Consider the following 18,739-nt stretch of genomic DNA (forward strand, 5'->3'; position numbering starts at 1 on the left):
GGCCAGGTGAGTGTTGGTGTTGATACAGGTGTGTTCAGGTGGAGGTGAGGCCAGGTGAGTGTTGGTGTTGATACAGGTGTTCAGGTGGAGGTGAGGCCAGGTGAGTGTTGGTGTTGATACAGGTGTTCAGGTGGAGGTGAGGCCAGGTGAGTGTTGGTGTTGATACAGGTGTGTTCAGGTGGAAGTGAGGCCAGGTGAGTGTTGGTGTTGATACAGGTGTGTTCAGGTGGAGGTGAGGCCAGGTGAGTGTTGGTGTTGATACAGGTGTTCAGGTGGAGGTGAGGCCAGGTGAGTGTTGGTGTTGATACAGGTGTTCAGGTGGAGGTGAGGCCAGGTGAGTGTTGATACAGGTGTGTTCAGGTGGAGGTGAGGCCAGGTGAGTGTTGTTGTTGATACAGGTGTGTTCAGGTGGAGGTGAGGCCAGGTGAGTGTTGATACAGGTGTGGTCAGGTGGAGGTGAGGCCAGGTGAGTGTTGGTGTTGATACAGGTGTGGTCAGGTGGAGGTGAGGCCAGGTGAGTGTTGGTGTTGATACAGGTGTTCAGGTGGAGGTGAGGCCAGGTGAGTGTTGGTGTTGATACAGGTGTTCAGGTGGAGGTGAGGCCAGGTGAGTGTTGGTGTGGATACAGGTGTGTTCAGGGGGAGGTGAGGCCAGGTGAGTGTTGATACAGGTGTGTTCAGGCGGAGGTGAGGCCAGGTGAGTGTTGATACAGGTGTGTTCAGGTGGAGGTGAGGCCAGGTGAGTGATGGTGTTGATACAGGTGTGTTCAGGTGGAGGTGAGGCCAGGTGAGTGTTGGTGTTGATACAGGTGTTCAGGTGGAGGTGAGGCCAGGTGAGTGTTGGTGTGGTTACAGGTGTGTTCAGGGGGAGGTGAGGCCAGGTGAGTGTTGATACAGGTGTGTTCAGGCGGAGGTGAGGCCAGGTGAGTGTTGATACAGGTGTGTTCAGGTGGAGGTGAGGCCAGGTGAGTGATGGTGTTGATACAAGTGTGTTCAGGCGGAGGTGAGGCCAGGTGGAGGTGAGACCAGGTGAGTGTTGGTGTTGATACAGGTGTGTTCAGGCGGAGGTGAGGCCAGGTGAGTGTTGGTGTTGATACAGGTGTTCAGGTGGAGGTGAGGCCAGGTGAGTGTTGGTGTTGATACAGGTGTGTTCAGGTGGAGGTGAGGCCAGGTGAGTGATGGTATTGATACAGGTGTGTTCAGGTGGAGGTGAGGCCAGGTGAGTGTTGGTGTTGATACAGGTGTGGTTCTTTCAGGTGTGTTTCCTTCAGGTGTGTTTCTTTCAGGTGTGTTTCCTTCAGGTATGTTTCCTTCAGGTATGTTTCCTTCAGGTGTGTTTCCTTCAGGTGTGTTTCCTTCAGGTGTGTTTCCTTCAGGTGTGGTTCTTTCAGGTGTCGTTCTTTCAGGTGTGTTTTCCAGGAGCCAGGTGATCTCAGTTAGGGAGACCAACTCCTATCTGGGGAAGTCATCGCCTGCGGAGGTGGTTCTTGAGGAGTGTGTGTGTGTGATGACGGAGCAGGATGAGCAGCAGGCAGTCCTGTAGTAGGAGTACACACACAACCTGGCCTGGACCACGAACACGCAGTTATAGTACTGGTCACTACACGATGAGACTAGAGGAGACATTACACAGATATAGTACTGGTTACTACATGATGAGACTAGAGGAGACATTACACAGATATAGTACTGGTTACTACATGATGAGACTAGAGGAGACATTACACAGATATAGTACTGGTTACTACATGATGAGACTAGAGGAGACATTACACAGATATAGTACTGTATACTACATGATGAGACTAGAGGAGACACTACACAGATATAGTACTGTATACTACATGATGAGACTAGAGGAGACATTACACAGATATAGTACTGGATACTACATGATGAGACTAGAGGAGACATTATACAGATATAGTACTGGTTACTACATGATGAGACTAGAGGAGATATTGCAAAGATATAGTACTGGATACTACACGATGAGACTAGAGGAGACATTACACAGTGTGTTGGGTGGTGTGAGAGAGGGAGGAGGAGAGAGGGTAGATGGAAAGAGAGAGGAGGAGAGAGGGAGGGAGGGAGGATGAAAGAGGGATAGATGGATGGATGGAGGAGGGAGGTCATACCTGTCTCAGGTAAACAGGGCTGGGTGTTACAATCCTCCCAACTCTCAGGGGTCGCACTGAGGTCACACAGCTCACTTGGGGTCACGTTGTCGGCAAGACAACACACCTCACGCACACGGTAACCTCCGTCACAGGAGCGAGAACACTAGAGACAGGCAGGCAGGTTTAGATTAAGAAAGGCGCAGAGAGAGAGAAAAGTGGAGACAAATTTGACCCCAATAAATACCGTGGGATACGCGTCAACAGCAACCTTGGGAAAATCCTCTGCATTATGATTAACAACAGACTAGTACATTCTTGATACCTACAAATTTGACCCCAATTCACATCCACAGTGAAAACAATGTACTGAGCAAATGTCAAATTGGCTTTTTACCAAATTACCGTACAACAGACCACGTATTCACCCTGCACACCCTAATGACAAACAAACAAACCAAAACAAAGGCAAAGTCTTCTCATGCTTTGTTGATTTCAAAAAAGCCTTCGACTCAATCTGGCATGAGGGTCTGCTATACAAACTGATGGAAAGTGGTGTTGGGGGTAAAACATACAACATTATACAATCCATGTACACAAACAACGAGTGTGCGGTTAAAATAGGCAAAAAACACACATTTCTTCTCACAGGGTCGTGGGGTGAGACAGGGATGCAGCTTAAGCCCCACCCTCTTCAACATATATATCAACGAATTGGTGAGGGCACTAGAACAGTCTGCAGCACCCGGCCTCACCCTACTAGAATCTGAAGTAAAATGTCTACTGTTTGCTGATGATCTGGTGCTTCTGTCGCCAACCAAGGAGGGCCAACAGCAGCACCTAGATCTTCTGCACAGATTCTACCAGACCTGGGCCCTGACAGACCTGGGCCCTGACAGTAAATCTCAGTAAGACCAGAGGTAACTTCCACAAAGCTGTGAACAGTCTGAGACAAGGCAAGAAGGGCATTCTATGCCATCAAAAGGAACAACAAACTCGACATACCAGTTAGGATCTGGCAAAAATACTTGAATCAGTCATAGAGCCCATTGCCCTTTATGGTTGTGAGATCTGGGGTCCGCTCACCGACCAAGAATTTACAAAATGGGACAAACACCAAATTCTGCAAAAACATCCTCTGTGTACAACGTAAAACACCAAATAGTGCATGCAGAGCAGAAGTAAGCCAATACCCACTAATTATCAAAATCCAGAAAAGAGACGTTGAATTCTACGAAGTGATTCCCAAACCTTCCATAACAAAACCATCACCTACAGAGAGATGAACCTGGAGAAGAGTCCTCTAAGCAAGCTGGTCCTGGGGCTCTGTTCACAAACACAAACACACCCTACAGAGCCCCAGCACAGCAGCACAATTAGACCCAACCAAATCATGAGAAAAAAAAAAGATAATTACTTGACACATTGGAAAGAATTAACAAAAAAACAGAGCAAACTAGAATGCTCTTCGTCCCTAAACAGAGAGTACACAGTGGCAGAATACCTGACCACTGTGACTGACCCAAAATTAAGGAAAGCTTTGACTATGTACAGACTCAGTGAGCATAGCCTTGCTATTGAGAAAGGCTGCCGTAGGCAGACATGGACAGGCTATGTGCTCACTGCCCACAAAATGAGGTGGAAACTGAGCTGCACTTCCTAACCTCCTGCCCAATGTATGACCATATTAGAGACACATATTTCCCTCAGATTACACAGACCCACAAAGAATTCGAAAACAAATCCAATTTTAATAAACTCCCATTTCTACTGGGTGAAATTCCACAGTGTGACATCACAGCAGCAAGATTTGTTGCCACAAGAAAAGGTCAACCAGTGAAGAACAAGCACCATTGTACAGTGCCTTGCGAAAGTATTCGGCCCCCTTGAACTTTGCGACCTTTTGCCACATTTCAGGCTTCAAACATAAAGATATAAAACTGTATTTTTTTGTGAAGAATCAACAACAAGTGGGACACAATCATGAAGTGGAACGACATTTATTGGATATTTCAAACTTTTTTAACAAATCAAAAACTGAAAAATTGGGCGTGCAAAATTATTATTATAATATATATATATAATATATAATTATTTATGCTTATTTATTTTATCTTGTGTCCTTTAACCATTTGTACATTGTTAAAACACTGTATATATATAATATGACATTTGTAATGTCTTTATTATTTTGAAACTTCTGTATGTGTAATGTTTACTGTTAATTTTTATAGTTTATTTCACTTTTGTATATTATCTACCTCACTTGTTTTGGCAATGTTAACACATGTTCCCCATGCCAATAAAGCCCCTTGAATTGAACTCACCGTGCTCCAATCGGTGGCGTACCACTGCACCCCACACACCTTCAGGTGGCAGCTCTGAGAGCTCATTGGTCGATCCAGGTGGGAGCAGTTTGATTGGTCCACAGCCTCCAGGCGACCGTTGTCATGGAGTAGACAGGCCACGCCCCGGGTCTGTGTTCCGTTTCCGCATTCCGCCGAACACTGGGGTACACACACACACACACACACACAGTTGCTAAGCAGGGTGGGTCCTGGTCGGTCCCTGGATGGGAGATCAGATCCTGCTGGAAGTAGGGCCAGTAGGAGGCACTCTATCCCAATTCCGCAGGGCAGTGATTGGGGACATTGCCCTGTGTAGGTTGTCGTCTTTCAGACGGGACATTGAACAGGTGTCCTGACTCTCTGTGGGTGATTAAAGATTCCTTATCATAAGAATAATAATAAATATAATAATAATAAATATAATAATAATAAATATAATAATAATAAATATAATAATAAAAAATATAAAATATATATATATAAAAATAATAATAAAACTTCCCATCCCGTTAGCAGGATCATTTTCAGCTGAATTGCAGAAATTCTAATTAAATTACTAAAAATATTTAATTTTCATGAAATCACAAGTGCAATATACCAAAACACAGTTTAGCTTGTTGTTAATCCACCTGGCATGTCAGATTTCAAAAAAAGCTTTTCGGCGAAAGCATACCAAGTGTTTATGTAAGGACATCTCTCTCAGTAGACAAAACATTACAAACAGCTAGCAGCAAAGTAGATTGGTCACGAAAGTCAGAAAAGCAATAAAATGAATTGCTTACCTTTGATGATCTTCGGATGTTTGCACTCACAAGACTCACAGTTACACAAATGTTCCATAAAGATTATTTTAATTTTTATTATTTTTACAATTCCAAAATACCTCCATTTGGTATGTTCAGTAATCCACAGGCTCGTGGAGGTCACGACGGGAAACATGTCAAAGTTTTTTATAATCAATCCTCAGGTTGTTTTTACAATTGATAATATTTCAACCGGACAGTATCTTCTTCGTTAGGAGAGAGAGAGAGAAAATGTCTGCTCCACTCTGTCGGCGCATGCAAAACGCTGCTGGCACCCAGCCATCCATTGCGCGATCTGATCTTTCTCGCTCATTTTTCAGAATAAAAGCCTGAAACTATGTCTAAAGACTGTTCACACCATGTGGAAGCCATAGGAATCTGGTTGATATCCCTTTAAATAGAGGGAAGGCATGCATTGGAACAGGGAGCTTTTCAAAATAGCAGCCACTTCCTGGTTGGATTTTCCTCAGGTTTTTGCCTGCAACATCAGTTCTGTTATACTCACAGACAATATTTTGACAGTTTTGGAAACTTTAGAGTGTTTTCTATCCTAATCTGCCAATTATATGCATATTCTAGTTTCTGGGCCTGAGAAATAGGCAGTTTAATTTGGGTACGTTATTTTATCCAAACATCAAAATACTGCCCCCTACACTCAACAGGTTTTAACCTCTGTGTCCCAATCTGGCCCTCATACCATCATGGCTACCTAATCATTCCCAGCCTCCTATTGGCTCATTTATCCCCTCTCCCTCTCCCCTGTAACTCTTCTCCAGGTCGTTGATGTAAAAGAGAATCTCTTCAGTCACTTTCTCTCTCTCTCTTTGTCTCTCTCTCTCTCTCTCTCTCTCTTTATCTCTCTTTCTCTCTGTCTCTCTCTTTCTGTCTCTCTCTCTCTCTCTCTCTCTGTCGCTCTCTCTTTCTCTCTCTCTCTCTCTCTTTCTCTCTCTGTCTCTGTCTCTCTCTCTCTCTCTGTCTCTGTCTCTGTCTCTCTCTATGTCTCTGTCTCTGTCTCTCTCTCTGTCTCTGTCTGTAATGAGAGAGTATGTGTTTACCTGTCCCCAGAGTCCAGTGTACCATTCCAGGCGGAGGTGACATGGCCCTGCGTCGCAGGAGATTACTTCCTGTGGGCGGGGCCCGTCGCATCCGTCCAATGGTAGGTTAGTCACATGGTCCAACAGACACACTGCTGAGCGACTACGTCTGCCTTCACCACACTCTGTAGAACACTGAGACACATGTACAGCAATGTTACACACACACAGCAATGTTACAGACAGACAGACAGACAGACAGACAGACAGACAGACAGACAGACAGACAGACAGACAGACAGACAGACAGACAGACAGACAGACAGACAGACAGACAGACAGACAGACAGACAGACAGACAGACAGACAGACAGACAGACAGACAGACAGACAGACAGACAGACAGACAGACAGACGGAGGGAGAGACAGACGGAGGGAGAGACAGATGGAGTGAGAGACGGAGAGACAGACAGCCCCAGGTGTAGGTACCTGTGTGCTCCATGGTGAGGTGAACCAGTTCCGTGCGCAGGGTCCCATGTCACAGTTCTGAAGAGGGGCTGGTTTCACCCCCAGGTTACATTGTTCGTCCCCCTCCACGTCTCCCTGGTTACCGACACACACCACCTCTCTGCTGCTCTGGCCCACACCACACGGGACTGAACACTGAGGAGGGAGAGGGGGAGTGGGAGGGGAGAGGGGGAGTGGGAGGGAGAGAGAGGGGGAAGGGGGAGGGAGAGAGAGGGGGGGAGTGGGGATCAATTACTATTAAGCAGTTTATGAAATGTGCTTTACTCTGGTCTCTGTCTCTGTCTCTCACTCACTCACCGGGCTCCACTCGGAGCGTATCTCTCTGTGTGTGTGTGTGTGTGTGTGTGTCTCTGTGTGTGTGTTCTCACCAGGCTCCACTCGGAGCGTATCTGCCACTCGCTGCAGATCTTTAGCTGACAGGGCGATGTCGTCTCCGGCCTATCATAACCTCCGCACTGCGCCATCTCCACGGCGACCACCGTTGCCGTACTGTTGCCATGTTTACGGAGAGCCTGACGACAGATGACCTGGCGTTGCTGGGTCCCCGGGCCGCAGGTTCTAGTGCACTCTGACCACTCCCCCAGGTCCCAGCTGGCCAATCACAGAGGAGAGAAGGTTACAGAGGTGTGTCTCTGTGTGTGTCAAATAAAATTTAATTTGTGACATGTTTCGTAGACAGCTGGTCTCGATCAGGTTTTCCCAAACTGGGGTACGTGCAATTAACAATGTGATTCACATTTAAATATATAAATAAATATATTTATCTTGTCTTCACGTTTTCAAACAGTCCATTTGGATTTTCCAAAAGGGCATATATACATTTGGGTGAGGTTTTCTCCTCGTTTCACTACCCAAAAAATTTCAATTAAACCATCTCGGTGTTCAGCAAAAATAACAACCCAATGTCAAATACAGGGAGCCTAGTCAAATAGTTAACATCCAATCACATTAACCGTTACTCATCCAATCACATTAGCCGTTACTCATCCAATCACATTAGCCGTTACTCATCCAATCACATTAGCCGTTACTCATCCAATCACATTAACCGTTACTCATCCAATCACATTAACTGTTACTCATCCAATCACATTAACCGTTTACTCATCCAATCACATTAACCGTTTACTCATCCAATCACATTAACCGTTTACTCATCCAATCACATTAGCCGTTACTCATCCAATCACATTAACCGTTACTCATCCAATCACATTAACCGTTACTCATCCAATCACATTAACCGTTACTCATCCAATCACATTAACCGTTACTCATCCAATCACATTAACCGTTACTCATCCAATCACATTAATCGTTACTCATCCAATCACATTAACCGTTACTCATCCAATCACATTAACCGTTACTCATCCAATCACATTAACTGTTACTCATCCAATCACATTAACCGTTACTCTCTCACAGGAAACCTTCAGTCTTGCGCAGACATTTAGAAACTAAACATGACAATTTGAAAAATAAACCACAGGAGTGTTTTGAGCGAGAATAAAGAGGACTTTCAGGTAGTAAGACATGTATAAAAGCAACAGATACCATTAATAAGAAGGGACTAGAAACATCTTATATGGTGAGCTACCGAGGGGCTAGGACAGACAAGCCCCATAATATAGTGGAGGAGTGGCTAGGACAGGCAAGCCCCATACTATTGTGGAGGAGTGGCTGGGACAGGCAAGCCCCATACTATTGTGGAGGAGTGGCTAGGACAGGAAAGCCCCATACTATTGTGGAGGAGTGGCTGGGACAGGCAAGCCCCATACTATTGTGGAGGAGTGGCTAGGACAGGCAAGCCCCATACTATTGTAGAGGAGTGGCTAGGACAGGCAAGCCCCATACTATTGTAGAGGAGTGGCTGGGACAGACAAGCCCCATACTATTGTAGAGGAGTGGCTGGGACAGGCAAGCCCCGTACTATTGTGGAGGAGTGGCTAGGACAGGAAAGCCCCATACTATTGTGGAGGAGTGGCTGGGACAGGCAAGCCCCATACTATTGTGGAGGAGTGGCTAGGACAGGCAAGCCCCATACTATTGTAGAGGAGTGGCTAGGACAGGCAAGCCCCATACTATTGTGGAGGAGTGGCTAGGACAGACAAGCCCCATAATATTGTGGAGGAGTGGCTAGGACAGACAAGCCCCATAATATTGTGGAGGAGTGGCTGGGACAGGCAAGCCCCATACTATTGTGGAGGAGTGGCTGGGACAGGCAAGCCCCATACTATTGTGGAGGAGTGGCTAGGACAGGAAAGCCCCATACTATTGTGGAGGAGTGGCTGGGACAGGCAAGCCCCATACTATTGTGGAGGAGTGGCTAGGTCAGGCAAGCCCCATACTATTGTAGAGGAGTGGCTAGGACAGGCAAGCCCCATACTATTGTAGAGGAGTGGCTGGGACAGACAAGCCCCATACTATTGTAGAGGAGTGGCTGGGACAGGCAAGCCCCATACTATTGTGGAGGAGTGGCTAGGACAGACAAGCCCCATAATATTGTGGAGGAGTGGCTGGGACAGGCAAGCCCCATACTATTGTGGAGGAGTGGCTAGGACAGGAAAGCCCCATACTATTGGGGAGGAGTGGCTAGGACAGGAAAGCCCGATACTATTGTGGGGGACTGGCTAGGACAGGAAAGCCCCATACTATTGTGGAGGACTGGCTAGGACAGGAAAGCCCCATACTATTGTAGAGGACTGGCTGGGACAGGAAAGCCCAATACTATTGTGGAGGAGTGGCTAGGACAGGCAAGCCCCGTACTATTGTGGAGGAGTGGCTGGGACAGGAAAGCCCCATACTATTGTGGAGGAGTGGCTGGGACAGACAAGCCCCGTACTTATGTGGAGGACTGGCTGGGACAGGCAAGCCCCGTACTATTGTGGAGGAGTGGCTGGGACAGACAAGCGCCATACTATTGTGGAGGAGTGGCGAGGACAGGAAAGCCCCATACTATTGTAGAGGAGTGGCTAGGACAGGCAAGCCCCATACTATTGTGGAGGACTGGCTAGGACAGGAAAGCCCCATACTATTGTGGAGGACTGGCTAGGACAGGAAAGCCCCATACTATTGTGGAGGACTGGCTAGGACAGGCAAGCCCCATACTATTGTGGAGGACTGGCTGGGACAGGCAAGCCCCATACTACTGTGGAGGACTGGCTGGGACAGGAAAGCCCTGTACTATTGTGGAGGACTGGCTGGGACAGGAAAACCCCATACTATTGTGGAGGACTTCATTCTTCCTGTTGCCGCGGAGATGGCTGGGACAATGCTGGGGGAAAAGACCCCAAACAACTATACAGACAATGTCTTCATCAAACATCCCTGTTTCACAACTCATCAGTGACATGGCAGGAGATGTTTTGAAACAATTACTGCTTCACACAACAGCCAGTGAATTATATGTGTTACAGCTGGATGAGTCACCAGACGTGGCGGGCCTGGCACAGCTCCTGGTATATGTCTGTTACAGCTGGATGAGTCACCAGACGTGGCGGGCCTGGCACAGCTCCTGGTATATGTCTGTTACAGCTGGATGAGTCAACAGACGTGGTGGGCCTGGCACAGCTCCTGGTATATGTCTGTTACAGCTGGATGAGTCAACAGGCCTGGCACAGCTCCTGGTATATGTCTGTTACAGCTGGATGAGTCAACAGGCCTGGCACAGCTCCTGGTATATGTCTGTTACAGCTGGATGAGTCAACAGGCCTGGCACAGCTCCTGGTATATGTCCTTTATGTTTATGGGGGGGGTAAATTAAGGAATACTTCCTCTTCTGCAAACCACTGGAAACCAGGACAACAGGAGAGGATGTTTGTAAAGTCCTGGACAGCTTTGTGACATCAGATGGACTTTGGTGGTCAAGATGTGTTGGTATCTGTACTGATGGTGTAAAAGTCATGACAGGGAGACATAGTGGAGTGGTAATGCACGTGCAAGCAGTTGCTCCCAACCCCACTTGGGTACACTGCAGCATCCCCCTAGAGGCTCTTGGGTAGACTGCAGCATCCACCGAGAGGCTCTTGGGTACACTGCAGCATCCACCGAGAGGCTCTTGGGTACACTGCAGCATCCCCCTAGAGGCTCTTGGGTACACTGCAGCATCCACCTAGAGGCTCTTGGGTAGACTGCAGCATCCACCTAGAGGCTCTTGGGTACACTGCAGCATCCCCCTAGAGGCTCTTGGGTACACTGCAGCATCCACCGAGAGGCTCTTGGGTACACTGCAGCATCCACCGAGAGGCTCTTGGGTACACTGCAGCATCCCCCTAGAGGCTCTTGGGTACACTGCAGCATCCACCTAGAGGCTCTTGGGTACACTGCAGCATCCACCGAGAGGCTCTTGGGTACACTGCAGCATCCACCGAGAGGCTCTTGGGTACACTGCAGCATCCACCGAGAGGCTCTTGCTGCCAAGGGAATGCCTGACAGCTTGAAAGACGTTTTGGACACGACAGTGAAAATGGTTAACTTTGTTAAAGCAAGGCTTTAGTGGGAGTGTGTCTCAGTGTGCGTGTGACTCACAAGGCGGGACAAGGCTGGATGTTGCAGACCACTTCCTGGTTTTGGGGTCGCTGGGCGTGGCTACAGAGGTCACCTGGTACTGTGGTCTGGCTCTCAGTCTCCACACACACCCACAGCACCTGGCGTCTACCTGAGACACACACACACACACACGAGAAAAGAGAGAGAAAGAGCAATCACATACCTAGGGGGCTCTATGTGAAATACATTGGAAAAACAACGTATTACTGATCTCAGGCCAGGTGTTAATCTAACTACAGTATAGTTGTCTCTACCTGGTCTGATCTCAGGTCAGGTGTTAATCTAACTACAGTATAGTTGTCTCTACCTGGTCTGATCTCAGGTGTTAATCTAACTACAGTAAAGTTGTCTCTACCTGGTCTGATCTCAGGTGTTAATCTAACTACAGTATAGTTGTCTCTACCTGGTCTGATCTCACATCAGGTGTTAATCTAACTACAGTATAGTTGTCTCTACCTGGTCTGATCTCAGGTGTTAATCTAACTACAGTATAGTTGTCTCTACTTGTTCTGATCTCAGGTGTTAATCTAACTACAGTATAGTTGTCTCTACCTGGTCTGATCTCAGGTGTTAATCTAACTACAGTATAGTTGTCTCTACCTGGTCTGATCTCAGGTGTTAATCTAACTACAGTATAGTTGTCTCTACCTGGTCTGATCTCAGGTCAGGTTTTAATCTAACTACAGTATAGTTGTCTCTACCTGGTCTGATCTCAGGTGTTAATCTAACTACAGTATAGTTGTCTCTACTTGTTCTGATCTCAGGTGTTAATCTAACTACAGTATAGTTGTCTCTACCTGGTCTGATCTCAGGTGTTAATCTAACTACAGTATAGTTGTCTCTACCTGGTCTGATCTCAGGTCAGGTTTTAATCTAACTACATTATAGTTGTCTCTACCTGGTCTGATCTCAGGTCAGGTGTTAATCTAACTACAGTATAGTTGTCTCTTCCTGGTCTCATCTCAGGTGTTAATCTAACTACAGTATAGTTGTCTCTACCTAGTCTGATCTCAGGTGTTAATCTAACTACAGTGTAGTTGTCTCTAACTGGTCTGATCTCAGGTGTTAATCTAACTACAGTATAGTTGTCTCTACCTGGTCTGATCTCAGGTCAGGTGTTAATCTAACTACAGTATAGTTGTCTCTACCTGGTCTGATCTCAGGTGTTAATCTAACTACAGTATAGTTGTCTCTACCTGGTCTGATCTCAGGTGTTAATCTAACTACAGTATAGTTGTCTCTACCTGGTCTGATCTCAGGTCAGGTGTTAATCTAACTACAGTATAGTTGTCTCTACCTGGTCTGATCTCAGGTGTTAATCTAACTACAGTATAGTTGTCTCTACCTGGTCTGATCTCAGGTGTTAATCTAACTACAGTATAGTTGTCTCTACTTGGTCTGATCTCAGGTGTTAATCTAACTACCGTATAGTTGTCTCTACCTGGTCTGATCTCAGGTGTTAATCTAACTACAGTATAGTTGTCTCTACCTGGTCTGATCTCAGGTCAGGTGTTAATCTAACTACAGTATAGTTGTCTCTACCTGCTCTGATCTCAGGTCAGGTGTAACTACAGTAAAGTTGTCTCTACTTGGTCTGATCTCAGGTGTTAATCTAACTACAGTATAGTTGTCTCTACCTGGTCTGATCTCAGGTGTTAATCTAACTACAGTATAGTTGTCTATACCTGGTCTGATCTCAGGTGTTAATCTAACTACAGTATAGTTGTCTCTACCTGGTCTGATCTCAGGTGTTAATCTAACTACAGTATAGTTGTCTCTACCTGGTCTGATCTCAGGTCAGGTGTTAATCTAACTACAGTATAGTTGTCTCTACCTGCTCTGATCTCAGGTCAGGTGTAACTACAGTAAAGTTGTCTCTACTTGGTCTGATCTCAGGTGTTAATCTAACTACAGTATAGTTGTCTCTACCTGGTCTGATCTCAGGTGTTAATCTAACTACAGTATAGTTGTCTCTACCTGGTCTGATCTCAGGTCAGGTGTTAATCTAACTACAGTATAGTTGTCTCTGCCTGGTCTGATCTCAGGTCAGGTGTTAATCTAACTACAGTAAAGTTGTCTCTACCTGGTCTGATCTCAGGTGTTAATCTAACTACAGTATAGTTGTCTCTACCTGGTCTGATCTCAGGTGTTAATCTAACTACAGTATAGTTGTCTCTACTTGGTCTGATCTCAGGTGTTAATCTAACTACAGTATAGTTGTCTCTACCTGGTCTAATCTCAGGTCAGGTGTTAATCTAACTACAGTATAGTTGTCTCTACCTGGTCTGATCTCAGGTGTTAATCTAACTACAGTATAGTTGTCTCTACCTGGTCTGATCTCAGGTGTTAATCTAACTACAGTATAGTTGTCTCTACCTGGTCTGATCTCAGGTGTTAATCTAACTACAGTATAGTTGCCTCTACCTGGTCTGATGTCAGGTGTTAATCTAACTACAGTATAGTTGTCTCTACCTGGTCTAATCTCAGGTCAGGTGTTAATCTAACTACAGTATAGTTGTCTCTACCTGCTCTGATCTCAGGTCAGGTGTAACTACAGTAAAGTTGTCTCTACTTGGTCTGATCTCAGGTGTTAATCTAACTACAGTATAGTTGTCTCTACCTGGTCTGATCTCAGGTCATGTGTTAATCTAACTACAGTATAGTTGTCTCTACCTGCTCTGATCTCAGGTCAGGTGTAACTACAGTAAAGTTGTCTCTACTTGGTCTGATCTCAGGTGTTAATCTAACTACAATATCATTGTCTCTACCTGGTCTGATCTCAGGTCAGGTTTTAATCTAACTACAGTATAGTTGTCTCTACCTGGTCTGATCTCAGGTGTTAATCTAACTACAGTATAGTTGTCTCTACCTGGTCTGATCTCAGGTCAGGTGTTAATCTAACTACAGTATAGTTGTCTCTACCTGGTCTGATCTCAGGTGTTAATCTAACTACAGCATAATTGTCTCTACCTGGTCTGATCTCAGGTCAGGTGTTAATCTAACTACAGTATAGTTGTCTCTACCTGGTCTGATCTCAGGTCAGGTGTTAATCTAACTACAGTATAGTTGTCTCTACCTGGTCTGATCTCAGGTGTTAATCTAACTACAGTAAAGTTGTCTCTACCTGGTCTGATCTCAGGTGTTAATCTAACTACAGCAAAGTTGTCTCTACCTGGTCTGATCTCAGGTGTTAATTTAACTACAGTATAGTTGCCTCTACCTGGTCTGATCTCACATCAGGTGTTAATAGTGATAGTGCATCTGTGTGTGTCAGTCTGTCTGAATGACTGTAAGTCCTCACCCCCACCACAGGAGGCGCTGCAGGCTGTGTGGCCGCTGCTGATCCAGCCGTAGGAAGGAGCCAAAAGGTCAGTGTTCACCACGGGGTCAGAGGGCACTTGGTTGGGATGGCCTCTCCCACCTCCAACATCATTGATGACCACGCCCAGTCCACTGGTGACATCATCGCTTCCTGAGTAGGTGGGGCCAACAGTCTCAACTAGAGAGAGCGGGGGCGTGAGAGAGAAGGGGATGAGGGAGAGGGGATGAGAGGAGGAGAGGTGATTCGGTACATGAAAAGGGGAGGAGATGTGAGGGGCGGTACATGAAAAGGGATGAAAGGTGAGGGGCGGTACATGAAAAGGGGATGAGAGGAGGAAATGTGAGGGGTGGTACATGAAAAGGGGATGAGAGGTGGGGGGTGGGTCATGAATAAGGGATGAGAGGAGGAGAGGTGAGGGGTGGTACATGAATAAGGGATGAGAGGAGATGAGGTGAGGGGAGGTACATGAAAAGGGGATGAGAGGAGGAGAGGTGAGGGGTGGTACATGAATAAGGGATGAGAGGAGGAGAGGTGAGGGGTGGGTCATGAATAAGGGATGAGAGGAGGAGAGGTGAGGGGTGGTACATGAATAAGGGATGAGAGGAGATGAGGTGAGGGGAGGTACATGAAAAGGGGATGAGAGGAGGAAATGTGAGGGGTGGTACATGAAAAATGGACGAGAGGGGGAAATGTGAGGGGTGGTACATGAAAAGGGGATGAGAGGTGGGGGGTGGGTCATGAATAAGGGATGAGAGGAGGAGAGGTGAGGGGTGGTACATGAAAAAGGGATGAGAGGAGGAAATGTGAGGGGTGGTACATGAAAAGGGGATGAGAGGTGGGGGGTGGGTCATGAATAAGGGATGAGAGGAGGAGAGGTGAGGGGTGGTACATGAAAAGGGGATGAGAGGAGGAAATGTGAGGGGTGGTACATGAAAAGGGGATGAGAGGAGGAGAGGTGAGGGGTGGTACATGAAAAAGGGATGAGAGGAGGAAATGTGAGGGGTGGTACATGAAAAGGGGATGAGAGGTGGGGGGTGGGTCATGAATAAGGGATGAGAGGAGGAGAGGTGAGGGGTGGTACATGAAAAGGGGATGAGAGGAGGAAATGTGAGGGGTGGTACATGAAAAGGGGATGAGAGGAGGAGAGGTGAGGGGTGGTACATGAAAAGGGGATGAGAGGTGGGGGGTGGGTCATGAATAAGGGATGAGAGGAGGAGAGGTGAGGGGCGGTACATGAATAAGGGATGAGAGGAGGAAATGTGAGGGGTGGTACATGAAAAGGGGATGAGAGGTGGGGGGTGGGTCATGAATAAGGGATGAGAGGAGGAGAGGTGAGGGGTGGTACATGAATAAGGGATGAGAGGAGGAGAGGTGAAGGGTGGTACATGAATAAGTGATGAGAGGTGAGGGGTGGGTCATGAAAAGGGGATGAGAGGTGAGGGGCGGTACATGAAAAGGGGATGAGAGGAGGAGAGGTGAGGGGTGGTACATGAAAAGGGGATGAGAGGTGGGGGGTGGGTCATGAATAAGGGATGAGAGGAGGAGAGGTGAGGGGTGGTACATGAATAAGGGATGAGAGGAGATGAGGTGAGGGGAGGTACATGAAAAGGGGATGAGAGGAGGAGAGGTGAGGGGTGGTACATGAATAAGTGATGAGAGGTGATGGGTGGTACATGAAAAGGGGATGAGAGGTGAGGGGTGGTACATGAAAAAGGGATGTGAGGGGTGGGTCATGAATAAGTGATGAGAGGTGAGGGGTGGGTCATGAAAAAGGGATGAGAGGTGGGGGGTTGGTCATGGAAAGGGGATGAGAGGAGGAGAGGTGAGGGGTGGTACATGAATAAGAGGGGAGAGGTGAGGTGTGGTACATGAATAAAGGGATGAGAGGTGAGGGTGGTACATGAAAAAGGGATGAAAGGTGAGGGGCGGTACATAAATAAGGGATGAGAGGAGGAGAGGTAAGGTGTGGTACATGAAAATGGGATGGAAGGGGGAGAGGTGAGGGGTGGTACATGAAATGGGGAGGAGAGGTGAGGGTGGTACATGAAAAGGGGAGGATAGGTGAGGGGTGGTACATGAAAAGGGAGGAGAGGAGGAGAGGAGGAGAGGTGAGGAGTGGTACATTAATAAAGGGATGAGAGGTGAGGGGTGGTACATGAATAAGGGATGAGAGGTGGGGGTGGTACATGAAAAGGGGAGGATAGGTGAGGGGTGGTACATGAAAAGGGATGAGAGGAGGAGAGGAGGAGAGGTGAGGAGTGGTACATTAATAAAGGGATGAGAGGTGAGGGGTGGTACATGAATAAGGGATGAGAGGTGGGGGTGGTACATGAATAAAGGGATGAGAGGTGAGGGGTGGTACATGAAAAGGGGAGGAGAGGTGAGGGGTGGTACATTAATAAAGGGATGAGGGGTGAGGGGTGGTACATGAAAAGGGGAGGAGAGGTGAGGGGTGGTACATGAATAAAGGGATGAGAGGTGGAGAGGTGAGGGGTGGTACATGAAAAGGGGAGGAGAGGTGAGGGGTGGTACATTAATAAGGGATGAGAGGTGGGGGTGGTACATTAATAAAGGGATGAGGGGTGAGGGGTGGTACATGAAAAGGGGAGGAGAGGTGAGGGGTGGTACATTAATAAAGGGATGAGAGGTGAGGGGTGGTACATGAAAAGGGGAGGGGAGGTGAGGGGTGGTACATGAAAAGGGGATGAGAGGAGGAGAGGTGAGGGGTGGTACATGAAAAGGGGATGAGAGGTGAGGGGTGGTACATGAAAAGGGGATGAGAGGTGAGGGTGGTACATGAATAAAGGGATGAGAGGTGAGGGGTGGTACATGAAAAGGGGATGAGAGGTGGAGAGGTGAGGGGAAAATACATATTTGCATGCAAATCTTCTTATTGAAGTCCGGGGTTCGGGCGGCTCGCCATCCTTGGTGGAAACTGAATCCGTACTCTGAAAAAAACAACCCCCTGGGCCAAATCCTGCTGTTAATCTTTCCCTTCAATCCCTTCACCAACCGTTTGTATAGATGAATGTTAATTAATATCCAATTCTCTCTCTTTTTTTAGTTCAGTTGTTTTAAACAACTTCTCAACGATTTGAAACTTAGTTTTTCTTCCGTGGAATTGCGGTAGCTCTCTAGTTCATTCTTCTTCTTTTTATTTGGTTGCATGTTGGCGCCAACTGGTGTATAAACGTGAGGTGAGGAGCGGGACTAAGAGAATATTGAGTTTTGATTGGCTCAGAATAAACTGCTCGAGAATATTGAGTTTTGATTGGCTCAGAATAAACTGCTCGAGAATATTGAGTTTTGATTGGCTCAGAATAAACTGCTCGAGAATATTGAGTTTTGATTGGCTCAGAATAAACTGCTCGAGAATATTGAGTTTTGATTGGCTCAAAATAAACTGCTCGAGAATATTGAGTTTTGATTGGCTCAAAATAAACTGCTCGTCACGCAGCTTCTGTCAGCTGATTTGCAAATAGCTGTCAACTTAAACGTATCAATAGCAATATAATATAATATGATTGGTTACTGGAATCTCACTCGTAACGATTAGTATTCAACCTTAGTTGAACTTTTTTAGGAAACGTTCTGTTTAAAGTAATGAAAAAACAAGAAAATAATGTTTTTTTTTAGGGGTAAAGTTCCTGAAATGTGCTTTTTTAGGGGTAAAGTTCCTGAAATGTGTTTTTTTAGGGGTAAAGTTCCTGAAATGTGCTTTTTTAGGGGTAAAGTTCCTGAAATGTGTTTTTTTAGGGGTAAAGTTCCTGAAATGTGTTTTTTTAGGGGTAAAGTTCCTGAAATGTGTTTTTTTAGGGGTAAAGTTCCTGAAATGTGTTTTTTTAGGGGTAAAGTTCCTGAAATTTGTTTTTTTAGGGGTAAAGTTCCTGAAATGTGTTTTTTTAGGGGTAAAGTTCCTGAAATGTGTTTTTTTAGGGGTAAAGTTCCTGAAATGTGGTGTGAATGTTCCAAAAGCAGCTACCCTGCACCGTTCCCAGAACGTTGTGGGAAGGTTTTGTATTCAAAATAACCAGAG

The 18,739-nt window shown here is 46.4% G+C and overlaps 1 protein-coding gene across 1 annotated transcript in view; it reads right to left on the reverse strand.

The window, feature by feature from the left end:
- Positions 1-1,305: 1,305 nt before the first annotated feature.
- LOC118936496 (thrombospondin type-1 domain-containing protein 4) overlaps positions 1,306-18,739 on the reverse strand; it is a 27,165-nt gene continuing 9,731 nt past the window's right edge. The window contains exons 5-12 of the mRNA XM_090188282.1: positions 14,683-14,880; positions 11,361-11,490; positions 7,199-7,421; positions 6,792-6,965; positions 6,323-6,496; positions 4,444-4,623; positions 2,138-2,282; positions 1,306-1,612 (exon numbers count right to left, since the gene is read on the reverse strand). Coding sequence (XP_090044408.1) covers positions 1,452-1,612; positions 2,138-2,282; positions 4,444-4,623; positions 6,323-6,496; positions 6,792-6,965; positions 7,199-7,421; positions 11,361-11,490; positions 14,683-14,880 — 1,385 coding nt within the window. The 3' untranslated portion in view covers positions 1,306-1,451. The remainder of the gene's footprint in view (positions 1,613-2,137; positions 2,283-4,443; positions 4,624-6,322; positions 6,497-6,791; positions 6,966-7,198; positions 7,422-11,360; positions 11,491-14,682; positions 14,881-18,739) is intronic.

The sequence above is a fragment of the Oncorhynchus mykiss genome, chromosome 10 (genome assembly GCF_057628025.1).
Source record: "Oncorhynchus mykiss isolate SJ-2025 chromosome 10, ASM5762802v1, whole genome shotgun sequence".
NCBI classification, from domain to species: Eukaryota; Metazoa; Chordata; class Actinopteri; order Salmoniformes; family Salmonidae; genus Oncorhynchus; species Oncorhynchus mykiss.